The 15,648-nt window shown below is 48.8% G+C and overlaps 1 protein-coding gene across 1 annotated transcript in view; it reads left to right on the top strand.

Annotated features, from left to right (window-relative positions):
* gnl1 (guanine nucleotide binding protein-like 1) overlaps nucleotides 1-14,819 on the top strand; it is a 32,974-nt gene extending 18,155 nt beyond the window's left edge. The window contains exons 4-12 of the mRNA XM_038815618.1: nucleotides 1,219-1,370; nucleotides 1,772-1,843; nucleotides 2,970-3,177; nucleotides 5,031-5,126; nucleotides 8,974-9,159; nucleotides 10,981-11,159; nucleotides 12,068-12,242; nucleotides 12,408-12,548; nucleotides 14,352-14,819. Of these exons, the coding sequence (XP_038671546.1) occupies nucleotides 1,219-1,370; nucleotides 1,772-1,843; nucleotides 2,970-3,177; nucleotides 5,031-5,126; nucleotides 8,974-9,159; nucleotides 10,981-11,159; nucleotides 12,068-12,242; nucleotides 12,408-12,548; nucleotides 14,352-14,608 (1,466 nt within the window). The 3' untranslated portion in view covers nucleotides 14,609-14,819. The remainder of the gene's footprint in view (nucleotides 1-1,218; nucleotides 1,371-1,771; nucleotides 1,844-2,969; nucleotides 3,178-5,030; nucleotides 5,127-8,973; nucleotides 9,160-10,980; nucleotides 11,160-12,067; nucleotides 12,243-12,407; nucleotides 12,549-14,351) is intronic.
* The last annotated feature ends 829 nt before the right edge of the window (nucleotides 14,820-15,648 follow it).

Below are 15,648 nucleotides of genomic sequence, written 5' to 3'. Positions count from 1 at the left end.
TTTTTTAGTCACCCTTTTATTTATGGCACCTATATCAGCCCCTGTTCATGTATCCTATTGAAAATCTTCATTGTTACAATAGTCTTTACTTGGTCACCCCTTAAGTCAGTTCCAGAAAAAGCTTAACGTGTTCAACCTTTCCTGATGATATGTATCCTCTCCTAGTAGGTTAGCACTGTGGCTTCACAGCGCCAGGTCCCAGGTTTGATTCCCGGCTTCGGTCACTGTCTGTGGAATCTGCATGTTCTCCCTGTGTCTGCGTGGGTTTCCTCCGGGTGCTCTGGCATCCTCCCATAAGTCCCGAAAGACGTGCTTTTTAGGTGAATTGGACATTCTGAATTCTCCCTGTGTACCCAAGCAGGTGCTGGAATGTGGCGACTTGGGGCTTTTCACAGTAACTTCATTGCAGTGTTAATGTAAGCCTACTGTGACAATAAAGATTATTATTAACTAGTAGCATCCACGTGAATTGTTTCTGCATGTTCTCCAGTGCCCCGACATCCTTCTTATAATTCGGAAATTATAATAATATGGGTGGCACAATGGTTAGCACTGTTGTCTCTCAGCACCAGGGTTTGATTCCGGCCTTGGGTGACACTGCGGATTTTGCACGTTCTCCCCGTGTCTGCGTGGGTTTCCTCTGGGTGCTCCAGCTTCCTCCCACAGTCCAAAGATGTCTAGGTTAGGTGGGATTGGAGGAGGGCATTGGTAGGGTGTTCTTTGAGACTTTCAGTGCCGACTTGATGCGCTGAATGGCCCCCTTCTGCACTGTAGGAATTCTGTGGATTCTTCTGTGGGCCAGTACTGTTCGGAGTAAGTGTGGTCCAACGAAGGTTCAGTAGAGGTTCATTGAACTCTCCTGTTTTTCAACTCCAGCAATGAACCCACATTGGTTGGTGAAGCCTGCAGGTTCTCCCCACACACACACGCATACACACAGCCCAGAAAGATTTGCAGGTGAGGTGGATTGGCCACATTAAATTTCCCCTTAATTGGGAAATAAATAATTGGCTACTCTAAATTTAAAAGAAAAGATTCTCACTGGGTGTGACTCACCAGAGGAGCCCAACTTGTGTCCCTTCTGCGCTGCAGGGTCTTCACAGCCAGGTGTAGTTCAGCTGCTGTATGCTGCCCCTGTGTTTTTCATAAGCTGTGTGCTTTTCAATGATTTTATTCTTTCTTTCCTTCTGTGTATGTGTGTTTTCCTCTCTTGCCCAGTGTTGGATTTTCCAAAACGATCTCCTTGGAACTACACAATGACGAAGGAGCAGCTTCTGGTGCAAGAGGAGAAGGCGTTCCGTGAATACTTAGAGAAGATTTACAGCACGTTCGATCCTGTGAAGCTCAGTTACTTTGAGCACAACCTGGAGGTGAGGAGCGTGAGTGTTGCGGATATGTCATCAAGATAGTGGTTACGAGGGTAGGAAGTGACAGAAATATGGAAGAAGATTGAGTAATGGAAGATCTTGCATTTATCAGTGTCTTTCATCACCTCAGTACATCGCAAAGTGCTTTGCAGCAGGCGAAGTCCCTCTTGGAGTGTAGTCGCTGTTGTAATGCAATAACCTGGGTGGGGTGGAAGGCTTGTGTAGTGGGTATTTACTACTTTTAATTTTGTCTATTCATTATTGCAGTTGGAATTTCTGGACTCTTTTTGTGATTTGCCTCCCATACAGAGAATGCACTCTGCCACTGACAAGTTATTTATTTATTTCCTGTTATTTTTTATAGTAGTTTTTATATTTATTCTTTCGCTGTCTCTAACCTGTAGACCTGGCGCCAGCTGTGGAGAGTCTTGGAGATGTCCGACATTGTACTGTTGATCACAGACATCAGGCACCCGGTATGTACTGCGGAAGGGCCATGAGGCTTCAGCCTGGAAAAGTAGGCTTGGACATCAAAGGGGCTTTTGCGTAGGATGTTGGTAATTGCTACTGCTCTGTACAAACTCGCCACTTGAGTGACTTCTAGTCTCTCTGGAATCCCTTTAGCCTCTGCGACGTACCTCGGACAGTGTTATTGTCACACATCAAGTGGTTGTCTCTTCCTCCTCGCTGCTGCTGTGTCTGTCTTGGCTGCTTGGCTTGACACACTGGACTTGATTGATGTTCTGTCCTGGTGTCCCCCAACCCACCGAGTTGATCTCCATGCAATGAGACTGCACCGTAATACCTGTTTCTTGTTCGTGGTGCTCACTGAATGACAAACTCTGGTTTTCTGTTCTGGTTTTCATCACTTTAAAAAAAATTCCCATCCTTATTTTCAAATTCCCTCTGTGGCCTTGCCACCCACGGCTTTCTGTAACATCCCGCAGCCCTGGTGACTGTTCGATACCTCTGTGCTCTTTTAATTCTTGTCCACTGACCTTCCCCTGTCTCCCCACCTCCATGGCACCAGCATTGGAAACCGTGCTTTAGACTTGAGCTCCAGAATTCCGTCCATAAACCCCTCTTGCTGCCTTCTCTACTTCCTTCAAGCTACGTTTCTCAAAGTGTAACTCTTTGACCATGCTTTTGGGTCACCTGTCCTGATACCACCTGATGTATGGCTCGATGGCAGATATTGTTTGATTATACCCCTGGGTAATGCCTTGGGGGGGGGGGGGGGGGGGGGGGGGGGGACACTTCACTGCATTAAAACTGCCATATAACTACAGGTGGCTGTTGTTGCATGTTGTATATTCTTGACTGATTTTATTATCTACCGACTAAACCTCTCCTCTCGTTTTGTTTTGTGGGTAATAAGGTAACTACACATTTTATAAGACAGACACGTATAAATGCACATTACAAACAAATATGTGCAGAAATATGCACTAACATAAGTGTACATGCTCCTCCATACGCACCAGTATATTAAGAAAAGCTAGCTGTGATTATTCTACCTGGTACACCTTTTTACTTACAAATTTCTTTCTTGAGCCAGTTCCTTCCTCTCTCTCTCACCACCCCCCCGACCCCCCTTTCCAGGTTATTCACTTTTCCCCAGCACTTTATGACTATGTAACCCGGGAAATGAAGAGGAATATTATCCTGGTGCTGAATAAGATTGATCTGGCTCCACCCTCCCTAGTCGCGGCTTGGAAACATTATTTCGAACAGAAGTTTCCTCAGCTCCACATACTCTGCTTCACGTCGTACCCGCGGGAGAAACCGGGTGAGACAGACCCGAGCGCTGGTAAGTAGTGGCTGGACCTGTGCCATGGCTGTTGGTTTCGCAATAGTGGTGGTGTTGAGTCAGAGTGAGCTGTGTCCAGTCTTTATCTAGCTTGGTCCACATTGCTGTGGAGGGACAGAGCCCTCTCCTGTGTCACCTACTGTCTAAACTATCTTCACCTGGTCACTGCCAATCTCCTTCCACCCTACGCTGTGATGGAACTAGGCTGAATGGCGCGAGGTGGGTGAGAGGTTTAAACCCCTTCACTGGGAACACGCATCCCCGTGTCTGGCTGTGAATGGGGGGAGAGGTGGGGAAGAGGGTTAATCCCCTTCACTGGGAACAGGCTGCCCAGTGTCTGACTGTGAATGGGGGGAGAGGGTTAATCCCCTTCACTGGGAACAGGCTGCCCAGTGTCTGTGTGAATGGGGGGGGGGGAGAGGGAGAGGGTTAATCCCCTTCACTGGGAACAGGCTGCCCAGTGTCTGTGTGAATGGGGGGAGAGGTGGGTGAGAGGGTTAATCCCCTTCACTGGGAGCAGGCTGCCCAGTGTCTGACTGTGAATGGGGTGAGAGGGTTAATCCCCTTCACTGGGAACAGGCTGCTCAGTCTTGACCATAAATTTCTGTAACAGGCAGGAGGTGGGTTGGGGGTGTTTCTTAATTTAGACAGCACTAATTTATCCTCTACCACCAAACGTCAACAGAAGGGCGTTTTGATTTTCTTCCCATTATAAACAGTGACATGTTTCCAAACCCCTCCATTTTGGTATGATCCAGTTTCCTATTAACCCCACAGCCAACTCGTGAGAGGATGAATTCAAAGAGTTAGTTTATCTGCACATATTCTAACCATTGGGGGAAGGGGAGGTTGCAGTGTTGCCTCTTTTGCATTCATACAGTAAAAGAGGGATAGAGAACGAAAGACTTAGTGTGGAGACCACATAAAAAATAAATATTGTTTGACGTGGATCCAAAGTCCAGAATTAAAGTCCAATGAGGTATTCCTTCGCGGAAGTCGGCGGGTTGAAAACCAATGCTGTGTAATTCACTTTCCCAGTGGAGTTGACTTCACACTGGAATAGGCACGCAGAGATGAGTCGGTCTTGTAAGTGATGGTATGAAATTTTCCCGTTGAAGCAGCGTAACTGGGGCCAAGTATTCAGTCAGGGGCACAGCCCTTTTTCTGTAGGCTGTTTATAGGATGGCAAACAGCAGACTGACTTTGCAGCGCGTAACTGGTTCCATCAACCAGAGTCCATCTCACATGGGTCACATCTCTACATTGTATTCCTCGCCCAGGTCCCTAAGATAGTTAAATATCTCAACCGTTAAGAATTTAAAGAATGATAGCAGGGCCCTTTGTGCTAGCCAACAGGTACACTCCGGTTGGCCAACCTAGGAAATACAGATAAGGTTTGTGTAGTTCTCTTTGAATTTGGTCTGTGTAGCCCACCAATAGGTGTCGGGAATAACCAGGTGCAAGTTTCTTCCATACAACCAGGTAACTCCTTCTGTTTGAAGGTCATAGACAGATAGAGATTCAGCTTTTTTAAAAAAAAAAGAAGATATTTGTCCAGTTTTAACATTGTAGAAATAGCCATGAAGACATCTAGATGTATTTTATATATAAAAAAAACAATGCTAGGTTTTAGTCCCCTGACATGAGAGGTGCGTGAAAGTTCAATCTCTACACCCCCCCCCTCTCCCCAAAAGACCACCACCAAATCCTTTGTGACAGGTGCTGTAAGTGATGGCCAGTTTTATTGGCGTTAGATAAAACATTTTCAGAGTGTAAAAATGCATCTCTTCAGTCATGAAGGATTGACCAGCAGGACTGTGTTTTTCATTCTGGTTGTCTGTTGTGGAGTTTAGTTTTTCAGAAGCGGAGGCGGAGGAGGCGGGTCAAGACGATGGCCGTGGGACCGAAGCAGCTCCTTAAAGCCTGCGAGACCATCACGCAGGGGAAAGGTAAGGCGTGTTACCCATATTTGCTCAAGGGAATGAAACATTCTGATCCCATAGAATTAATTTAATCATAAACGTGTGTGTTGGGTGGGGGGGGAACAAAAGAGGCCATTCTTACCCGTGCTAGCTCTTTTCACATTACATCCCATACCACAGCCTTTCCCTCCATAACTCAGCAAACACCCAGTTGCTTTGTGTTTGAATTGGATTTCACCATCCCCTTTTACGGTTTGTTCGTCCCAGATCTCAGAGACCCACTGTGTGAAGAAATTTCTCCTCCCTTCTCGTCTTTTTTTTTGATTCTTTTAGAGTAGCCAATTCATTTTTTCCAATTAAGGGGCAATTTAACGTAGCCAATCCACCTACCCTGCACATCTTTGGGTTGTGGGGGCGAAACCCCACGCAAACATGGGGAGAAAGTGCAAACTCCCGGGATCGAACCTGGGACCTCGGGGCTGTGAGGCAGCAGTGTCTTTATGAATGCCTCCACCCTCTTATCCATCTCTGCCCGAAGAGGAGTAATCCCAGTTTTAAGTGACTGAACTCCCCGCAAAGGCCTTGGACACCCTTCCTTGAGCGTTGTGCTCAGGATTGCAGACAATAATGCCCTGTCAGATTACAAAACTCAGCTGTGTTTCCCACAATCTTTGCAGTAATGACCGTCAGTGCCTGGTATTAGCAGCAGCACCCCCCCCCGGGGGCAAATAGTGGGCACATGGCAGACCAATTTGCTAGTGTCCTCACCTGAACAGATTGTCGCGGTATAGTGCTGAACGGGGCGGAGTCCAGCCTTTCGCACACATGCACTCCCACCCTCCTAGCCCCCAGTTTCTTCCCCATTTGGAGAGCAGAGGTCTATTGGATGTACCCAGTGCAGCCACTGGCTGAAGTCGAGTATCTCTGAGCTGACCTGAATGAAGTCAGGACTGCCTGGTCTGTGAGGCTCAACCAGCTGAACCAGTTGGCACTCCCTGGTTCGCTTGGAACTCTTCCACGTGGCTGGGGAAACCCAAAAAAGCAGTAGTGAAGTCTTTCCAACCTCACCACACTCTTGAGGAAACAATTTTCAACGGCAAAATTCCCACCAAAATCCCCCTTCAACGTCTTGTCCCTTTGACCGATGCTGGCTTTTTGTTCTCCTTCCTGGTCTTTGGTAACTGCTGTTGCTTGCTCTCCCTAATAGAATATTACTGTTTATTGTGAGGGGAATTCAGTACAAAAGCAGGGATGTTGTTCTTCAGTTGTACCGATGTGAGACCACAGCTAGTGTATCGTGCCCAGTTATTGGTCTCCTTATTTAAGGAAATGCATTAGAAGCAGTTCAGAGAAGGTTTATTAAACTTAATACCTGGAATGGGCTGGTTGTCTTATGAGGAAAGAGTGGTGAGGTATGTATCCATGTGAATTTAGAAGAGCGAGAGATGACTTGATCCAAACCTTTAAGATCCTGGGGGGCATTGACCAGGTGGATGTGGAGAGGATGTTTCCTCTTGTCGGAGAGTTTAGAATTAGTGGTCTGTGTTTAAAATTGAGTGGATCACTCGTTTAAGACAAAGATGAGGAGACTTTTGTGCCGGAGGGCAGTGAGTCTGTGGAACTATACCTCAAAAGACCGTGGAAGCAGAATCTCTGAATATTTTTGAGGTAGAGCTAGCTGAATTCTTGATCATCGAGGGGGTGAAAGGTTATCATATATAAAAGGCAGGAATGTGGGGTTGAGGTTACAATCAGAGAAGCCATGATCTTATTAAATGATGGAGCACGCTCAAGGAGCTGCGTGGCCTACTCCTGCTCCTAGTTCAGATATCCCTTCTCCCTTCGTTTTTCTTTAATGTGAGTCCCACTGTCCCTCTGGTAGATCTTGCTCTGTCACATTGATTCAGTTTTCCTTTTGTTTTGGGCCAGGGCTCAGAAACTCCAAAGTGTATTATGAACTTCACCTGACCTATAACTTTTATGTTGAGCTTGACTAGGATGAGCACAAGAGCCTTCACTTCAGGTGTGATTCATCGGACTTCCAAGGAGCTTTTATCAAAACAAGTTTATCATAAGAATGTAATCAACATATATAAAACACAGCAAGAATTTGTTGTCCATTACAAACATGAAGAAAATAGAACAGTTACAGTAATCTATGTATATAACTCTTAATGAATCCCCCTTAGTAGCTGTTCCAATTCAATAACAAAAATCCGATAAACCAAAACCCCTTTCACTTGAATGGGACTGGTCCTTTCCCCGAGATCCAGCCTCCAACCAACAGATTCAAAACTCCTTCCGGGAAGCAACTCTATCTTTAAAGTTACCAAGGTAATTTGCCACACCCAATGTGCTTTCAGTTCCCTGAAACAGCTTTAAAATGAAAACCGAAAACAGGGTAACACTGCTTCCTGCTGCAGTCCAAACCAACAAACTGAAAAAAGGAACCAAAACACTAAACCCCCTCTCACCTGACAGCCACAGTCCAGCTCCACCCACACATGACATCTCTGAAAGCTGTGCTACAAGCTATATGGTCAAACCAAACCTTTCTTAAAAAGACACTCGCGTGACACTTTGCAGATGTTTCTCCAGTTCCTTTTTCACTCGATTGAATCCGCTGCCACCATACTTTCAGGCAGGATGTTCTAGATCGTCACATCTTGCTATAGGTTGAAAGGGAGACCCATCTCCCCTCTGGGCTTTCTTTCCTCCAGCGCCTTAAATCATGCGACCCCGCTTACTGGCCCTCCTGCCACTGGAACTGGATTCTCCCTATTCAATCTATCACGACTGCTATCAAAAAGAAATTGAGGAACAGGAGGAGACCATTCAGCCCTTCTAACCTGTTCTACCATTCCGTTAGACCTTGACTGACCTGCATGTCAAACCCATCTGCCACCTTGATTCGTTAACCCTTAATACCAATAAAAATCTGTAGTCTCGGTAGTGATGTTTTCAGTTGAATCCTTGCCTCAACAGCTGTATGGAGGAAAGAGAGTTCCGGATTCCCACAGTTCTTTGTGTGATGAAGTGCTTCCTGACATCGGCCCTGAACAGCCAGCTGTGTATTTAAGATTAAAGCCCATTTGTTTTGGGCCCCTCGCCACGGGCGCAGGGGTAAGAAATATATTGTCTCCTTGTAGCTCTAGCCTTCAACCCCTTTGAACCTCTCCTTAGATCAACCCCTTAGTCATTTATAGCCGAGGTGATGCATGACTGGTCTGTGCACGCTGTTCTTGGAATGTAAGCTGCTTAGCTCTGGTATCATTCTGGTAAATCTGCACTGTACTTGCCCTCTGTCTCTAGTCCAAAGCCAGATTTGTCTTGTGGGTTCGTACGTTACCTTCAGAATGCTGTTATTCCAAAGCTCAGTACAACTGTACCAAAGCGTTCTCCGTTTAAAAAAAAAAAAAAATTACTGGATGTAGGGGTCGCTGACTAGGCTCAGCATTTATTGCCCCTTGAGAGGGTGGTGGTGAGCTGCTGCCTTGAACCGCAGCAGTCCCTGTGGTGTAGGTACACCCATAGTGCTGTTAGGGAGGGAGTTCCAGGATTTTGACCCAGCGACAGTGAAGGAACAGTGAATATATTTCCAAGTCAGGATGGTGAGTGACTTGGAGGGGAACATCCAGGTGATGTTGTTCCCATGAGTCTGCTGTTCTTGTCCCTCCAGATGATAGCGGTTATGGGTTTGGAAGGTGCTGCCTAAGGAACCTTGGTGAGTTCCTGCAGTGTGTCTTGCATGGTATAAGCGGCTGCTACTGTGTCGGTGGTGGTGGTGGGAGTGAATGGTTGTGCTTTATATTCCAGCCCTGGTCCTTCCCACCTTCTCCCAGTTGTGTAATTGTTTCTCTGTCTCTTGCTATAGTGGACCTGACCAGTTGGAAAGAGAAGATGGAGCGGGACGCGGCAAACACTCAGCACGAAGACCTGACTGACGAGGAGGACGAAGACGACGCAGTCCTGGTGGAGCATCAGACGGATTCTGCCATGGAAATGTGCGTGCCAGTGGATGAACTGTACAAGGATGGCATCCTCACCGTGGGCTGTGTGGGTGAGCAGGCACGACCAATACCATTGGCTTTTATCAGGGCAATGCTGGGAAGCTGCTGAAATCATGCAGCTTGTTCACCAACCTTTAAATGCCCACAGCCTCCTTTCCCAGTGGTTACAGCTATTGTTGCAGGACACCTGAATGGCCAGCAGGTGGCAGTGCCTTATCGGCTTAACTTATCGGCTGCAGTTTCAGAAAGCTTTAAAATATTGCCTTACTGTACAAGTTCTGTAAATATCCTCCCTTTCTCCCCTCGTTCCTTCCCCCTCGTTCCTTCCCCCTCGTTCCTTCCCCCTCGTTCCTTCCCCTCGTTCCTTCCCCCTCGTTCCTTCCCCCCTCGTTCCTTCCCCCCTCGTTCCTTCCCCCCTCGTTCCTTCCCCCCTCGTTCCTTCCCCCCTCGTTCCTTCCCCCCTCGTTCCTTCCCTCCCCTCGTTCCTTCTCCCCTCGTTCCTTCCCCCCCTCGTTCCTTTCTCCCCTCTTCCTTTTCTCCCTCGTTCCTTTCTCCCCTCGTTCCTTTCTCCCCCTCGTTCCTTTCTCCCCCCTCGTTTCCCTTCTCCCCCCCTCGCTCCTTCTCCCCCCTCGTTCCTTCTCCCCCCCTCGTCCTTTCTCCCCCCTCGTTCTTTCTCTTTCTCCCCCCCCTCGTTCCTTTTCTCCCCCCCTCGTTCCTTTCTCCCCCCCCTCGTTCCTTTTTCCTCCCCCCCGTTCCTTTTCTCCCCCCCTCGTTCCTTTTCTCCTCCCCCCTCGTTCCTTTTCCCCCCCTCGTTCCTTCTCCCCCCCTCGTTCCTTTTCTCCCCCCCTCGTTCCTTTTCTCCCCCCCTCGTTCCTTTTCTCCCCCCCTCGTGTTCCTTTTCTCCCCCCCTCGTTCCTTTTCTCCCCCCCTCGTTCCTTTTCTCCCCCCCCTCGTTCTTTTTTCCCCCCCTCGTTCCTTTTCTCCCCCCCTCGTTCCTTTTCTCCCCCCCTCGTTCCTTTTCTCCCCCCCTCGTTCCTTTTCTCCCCCCCTCGTTCCTTTTCTCCCCCCCCTCGTTCCTTTTCTCCCCCCCTCGTTCCTTTTCTCCCCCCTCGTTCCTTTTCCCCCCCCTCGTTCCTTTTCCTCCCCCCCTCGTTCCTTTTTCTCCCCCCCTCGTTCCTTTTCTCCCCCCCTCGTCCTTTCTCCCCCCCTCGTTCCTTTCTCCCCCTCGTTCCTTTTTCTCCCCCCCTCGTTCCTTTTTCTCCCCCCCTCGTTCCTTTTCTCCCCCCCTCGTTCCTTTTCTCCCCCCCTCGTTCCTTTTCTCCCCCCCGCTCCTTTTCTCCCCCTCGTTCCTTTTCTCCCCCCCTCGTTCCTTTTCTCCCCCCCTCGTTCCTTTTCTCCCCCCTCGTTCCTTTTCTCCCCCCTCGTTCCTTTTCTCCCCCCCTCGTTCCTTTTCTCCCCCCCTCCTTCCCTTTTCTCCCCCCCCTCGTTCCTTTTCTCCCCCCCTCGTTTCCTTTTCTCCCCCCCCCTCGTTTCCTTTTCTCCCCCCCCCTCGTTCCTTTTCTCCCCCCCTCGTTCCTTTTCTCCCCCCCCTCGTTCCTTTTCTCCCCCCCCTCGTTCCTTTTCTCCCCCCCTCGTTCCTTTTCTCCCCCCCTCGTTCCTTTTCTCCCCCCCTCGTTCCTTTCCCTAATCACGTTTTCTAACAGGGGCTCTGTGATCAAATGTACAAAGTTGTTCAGAATCCGATGCGGACCTCAGCTGCCTCTGAGAAAGAAAGGAGCTCGACCTCCCTCCCGTGGCGTTAATTTGTGCGGGGCAAATATGGTGCAAACTTGTTCTCTTTTTTTACTTTCCTCACTTCATCCTCCCAACAGGATTTCCCAACGTGGGCAAGTCGTCTCTCATTAATGGCCTGGTGGGGAAGAAGGTGGTGAGCGTGTCCCGTACCCCGGGTCACACAAAGTATTTCCAGACCTACTTCCTGACTCCCACCGTCAAGCTCTGCGACTGCCCGGGTCTCATCTTCCCGTCACTGGTGGACCGTCAGCAGCAGGTCAGTTTAACGGCTTGCGGGCAGGAAAGACTGGTTTCAGGAGGTTGATGGTTAATACTGCGACTGGAGCTTGCACTTGGCTTAGGGCATTTTAAAGGTGCTGTCAGCGGTGGGCAACCTGCAGCCCGGTGGGCGAGAGATTTTTGTCTTTGACCATTGCCCACGTGAAGGGGTGCCACATTCTGCTGATTTCAGACCACATTGTTTTTTTTAACCTACTGGTGTGACTGAAGTGACATGCACTTAAAGCAAGGGCAAGTGAGGTGCATGCTGATCGCGCACGGTTCACACAACAAAGTGTAAATATTTTTTATTTTTACCATTTGAAGTCAATGACAGTTCTTTTAATGTATGAATGTGTCAGCATTTTCCATAACTTTTATGAAATATTCGGCGTGCATTAAATGTATTCAGTCTTAATCACGGCCATAGTTGGTGAACGTGCCTGATTTCAATCTTGCAGCCCATTCACTGGCCTAGGTTGCCCAACACTGTGCTCCATAGGAGTGCGGGCTCTTAACCGCCTGCCACTGGTGTGTGATGGAAGGATTTTGCAGGTTTCTGCTCAACCTGCTTGGCTGCATTGTGAACACATCTTCCTTTTGCCATCAAATCCGGGGTGGGACTCGAACCTGGAACTTCTGGCTCGGAGGTTGCCTACCCGTTGCACCACAAGACCGTTAGCCACTCCCTCAGTACAGCACTTTAATGTTGAGCAGGATTTTGTGCTCCATGCTCTAGAATGAGACATGAACCCACAGACTTCTGATTCGAGGGGATGTCATTAATGGGCTGTCATTTAAATGCTCGACTTCTTTCCTTAAATGCACAAACCCATTCACTTTCCACTTGGCTGAGCCACTTGCCAACTTCCTAACGAATGTAGTTTTGCCTCCCCCTCTCTCTAGATTCTTGCCGGAATTTATCCGATAGCACAGATTCAGGAGCCTTACACCTCGGTTGGCTACCTGGCCACGAGGATTCCTGTACCGAAGCTGCTGAAGCTCAGACACCCCGACTTGGAGGAAGACAGGCCTGGGGAGCAGGCTGAGGCCAAGTTCACAGCCTGGGACATCTGTGAAGGTAACTGCATGGCCAGAACGGAAGGCTGGTGGGTTGCTGATTTTTTTAGAAAAATAATCTACAGGTTGGCTTCTTTGTTCATCTGACTAATATTACTAATGGCTGGACCAGGAGTGGGAGTCCATGACCTCCTCCTCACACCATCTGTTATTTGTCTCTTTGCAGCCTGGGCAGAGAAGAGAGGTTACAAGACAGCTAAAGCTGCACGGAATGATGTGTACAGAGCGGCGAACAGCATCCTTCGACTGTCAGTAGATGGGCGCCTGTGTCTGTGCATGAGACCCCCAGGCTACACCGTGCAGAAAGGTGAGCACCCAGTCAACCTTGGCTCCAAAGTGTCAGTGTGGGGAATCGGGCCCGATTTGAGTTTGGAATGAGGTACCTTGTGAATTCGGGAGTGCTCCTTCCCTGTTTATGCCATTTCCATACAACGTTTAAGAGCATGTCTTGTTTGCCTAGTTATGAAGTGAAAAAGTTGTCCTGTCTTTGCTTGTAACTCTTGACATGAGAGATCGAATTATTATTATTTTTTTTTTGAAAGGTATTTTATTCCAAACGCATTCGACATGACAGTGGAGCCATCACTGACATGTGCCCGAGGGTTCTAGATTCTTATGGACGACTCCACCGCCGGATTACTCATGTACTTCCTTAGGGCGAATGGCAGCAGTGCTGTCACCCGAGCCCTCAGGCTCGTCCCCTTGCAAGACTTCTCCCCAGGCCACTACCGTCTCACTTTCTCCACATTCGCTGCCTAATAGTAATTCAGCAAATTTAGGAGTGCCAGCTCTCCTTCCCGCCTTTGCCTTTGCAACAGAGCCCTCTTCACCGTCTGCCCCTTTCCTGCCCACACATATTCTGAGATTAACGCTTCTACCCTCCGACACAAGCCTTGGGGAGGAAAATCAGGAGGGACTGAAACGGGAATCTTAGCAGTATTTACATCTTGCCCACCTGCACCCGCCCCGTCAATGTCGATGCAGCGATTCCCACCTTTTAATGTTGCTCTTAATCTGCTCCACCAACCGTGTCAAATTCCACCTATGCGAGGGCAGCACGGTGGCACAGTGGTTAGTGCTGCTGCCTCATGACGCCGAGGTCCCAGGTTCGATACCGGCTCTGGGTCACTGTCCGTGTGGAGTATGCACATTCTCCTCATGTTTGCGTGGGTTTCGCCCCCACAACCCAAAGAGGTACAGGCTAGGTGGATTGGCCACGCTAAATTGTCCCTTAATTGAAAAAAAATGAATTGGGTACTCTAAATTTATTTTAAGAATAAATAATTTATAGCTCGAAAAGGCCCCAAACCTCTCCAGTCTGCCCATGATTCTGCCCATGCCAATGACCTATTGTTGTTTGTTGATGGACCGTTAGGTCCATCACGTAGAGCAGGTCATCGGAATACAAGGACATCCCCACCCCCCCCCCCCCCCCCCCCTCCTCCCCCACCCACCCACCCACCCCGCCTAAATCAAGACAAGGCCCGAAGCACCAACACGAATAACAGCGGGGACAATGGACACCCCTGCCTTGATACCCTGTGGAACCCAAAATACCCCGAGTTCACCTGTGGAACCAAAAATACCCCGAGTTCAAAAACCTCTTAATGTTACCAGAGAGCTCCCTCCCCTTCACAAACACTGTTTGATCCTCAGAGACCACCTCTGGTACACACCCCTCCAAACGTCTTGTCAATACCGTTGCCAGGACTTGTCACATCTGCATTCGGAAGCAAGATAGGCCTATAGGACCCATACTCGAGTGGGTGTTTCCCCTTTTTTGGGATTAGCGAAATCGATGCTCCTCTCAGTGTAGCCGGCAACTTTCCCATCTCCATCGTGAACTGCTTATAAAATTCCGCTGGGAAGTCATCCGGCCCCGGCGCCTTACCCGACTGCATCATGCCACTGCACGCCATCGCCTCCGTTTAGGCCTAGCAGCTCCTCCAGCCTGAATCTACACTTGTAGCTGACAACTGGTTCGATACTGGGCATCTGAAAGGGAAGAGCGGAAAGTGGGGTGGTGGGGAGGAAACTAAGCAAATGAAGTAACTTCAGTTGTCTATGTCTCTCTCTCTCCCCCTACCTCTTCCGGCCCTTACCTTCTTAGCGGACTGGCAGCAACACACTGAGACGCTGGAGATTGCAGCCCTTCAGGAGGCGCACAGGCAACAGAGCAAGCAGAGCTCCGAAGACGAGGACGAGATCTCCAGCTCCGATCAGGAGGATGACGAGAAAGACCACGACGCAGACGAGGAAGAGGAGGAGGAGGAAGAGGGAAGCGAGGGTGGGGATGTGGGTAAAAGGCACAAGGGAGCCTTCCTCAGCAAGAACAAGTTTGCTCTTCTCCAAAATGATGAGTGTTGAACTCATGTTGCACCGGACCATGTGGTGCCAGGCCCGGGGAGGGGGACCTTTTGTGAACTTTAAAAGAAGAAACGATGCATGTGCATCTTCCTGCAGCAGCTTTGTACCTTGCTGTGTATTACTTCATTCCGGAGTGTATTGGGGAGACCCATTCCAAACCTTACTGTTAATGTATTGTTCTATTTCAATAAAGCTTTATTTACCTTAGCAATTGGAGCTTGCTCTTCATCTCGTGTTTACTGGGCTCTGAGCAGGAAGGGCTAAATGCGAGAGGGTTGCTGTCTCTGCAGTCAGGTTACACTTTAGGAAGGATTTGGAGAAGTGGCAGAACTGATTTACTTGGATGGTTCCTAGGATTCGGGATTCCATTTGTGTGAAGGGACAGTAAAGGGCTGGGTTCTTTTTTTAAATAACTTTAGAGTACTCCAATTTAGCGTGGCCAATTCATCTACTGTGCACATCTTTGTGTTCTGGGGGTGAGACTCACGCAGACACAGGGTGAATGTGCAAACTCCACATGAACAGTGATCCAGAGCCCGGATCGGACGTGGGACCTTGGTGTCATGAAACAACAGTGCTAACCACTGCGCCACCTAGCTGCCCCTCTGGGTTTCCTCCTGATGGCCTGTGTACTTTGCGCGAAAATACATGATTGCAGAGGTAGGGCATGCATTGGTTGTGACCTTTCAAAGTTCCCTGGCTAGTACAGGGGTCCCACCGGTTGGGAAACCACAAATGTGACACCTGTGTTCAAGAAAGGAGGGAAACTATCTGATATCTACAAGTAAGAAGTCTTACAACACCAGGTTAAAGTCCAACAGGTTTGTTTCAAACACGAGCTTTTGGAGCGCAGCTCCTTCCTCAGGTGAATGGCGAGGTATGTTCCAGAAACATTTATATAGACAAAGTCAGAGATGCTGGACAATGCTTGGAATGCGAGTATTTGCAGGTAATCAAATCATTACAGATCCAGGGAGAGGGATAATCACAGGTTAGGTCGACTTGAGTGGGTTTGTGATCTGTAGCCCTTTCGGGATCTT

This window comes from Scyliorhinus canicula, chromosome 13, assembly GCF_902713615.1.
Source record: "Scyliorhinus canicula chromosome 13, sScyCan1.1, whole genome shotgun sequence".
Classification (NCBI taxonomy): domain Eukaryota; kingdom Metazoa; phylum Chordata; class Chondrichthyes; order Carcharhiniformes; family Scyliorhinidae; genus Scyliorhinus; species Scyliorhinus canicula.
Note: the sequence above shows the minus strand (reverse complement) of the source record. Positions and strands in the feature narration are given on the sequence as shown.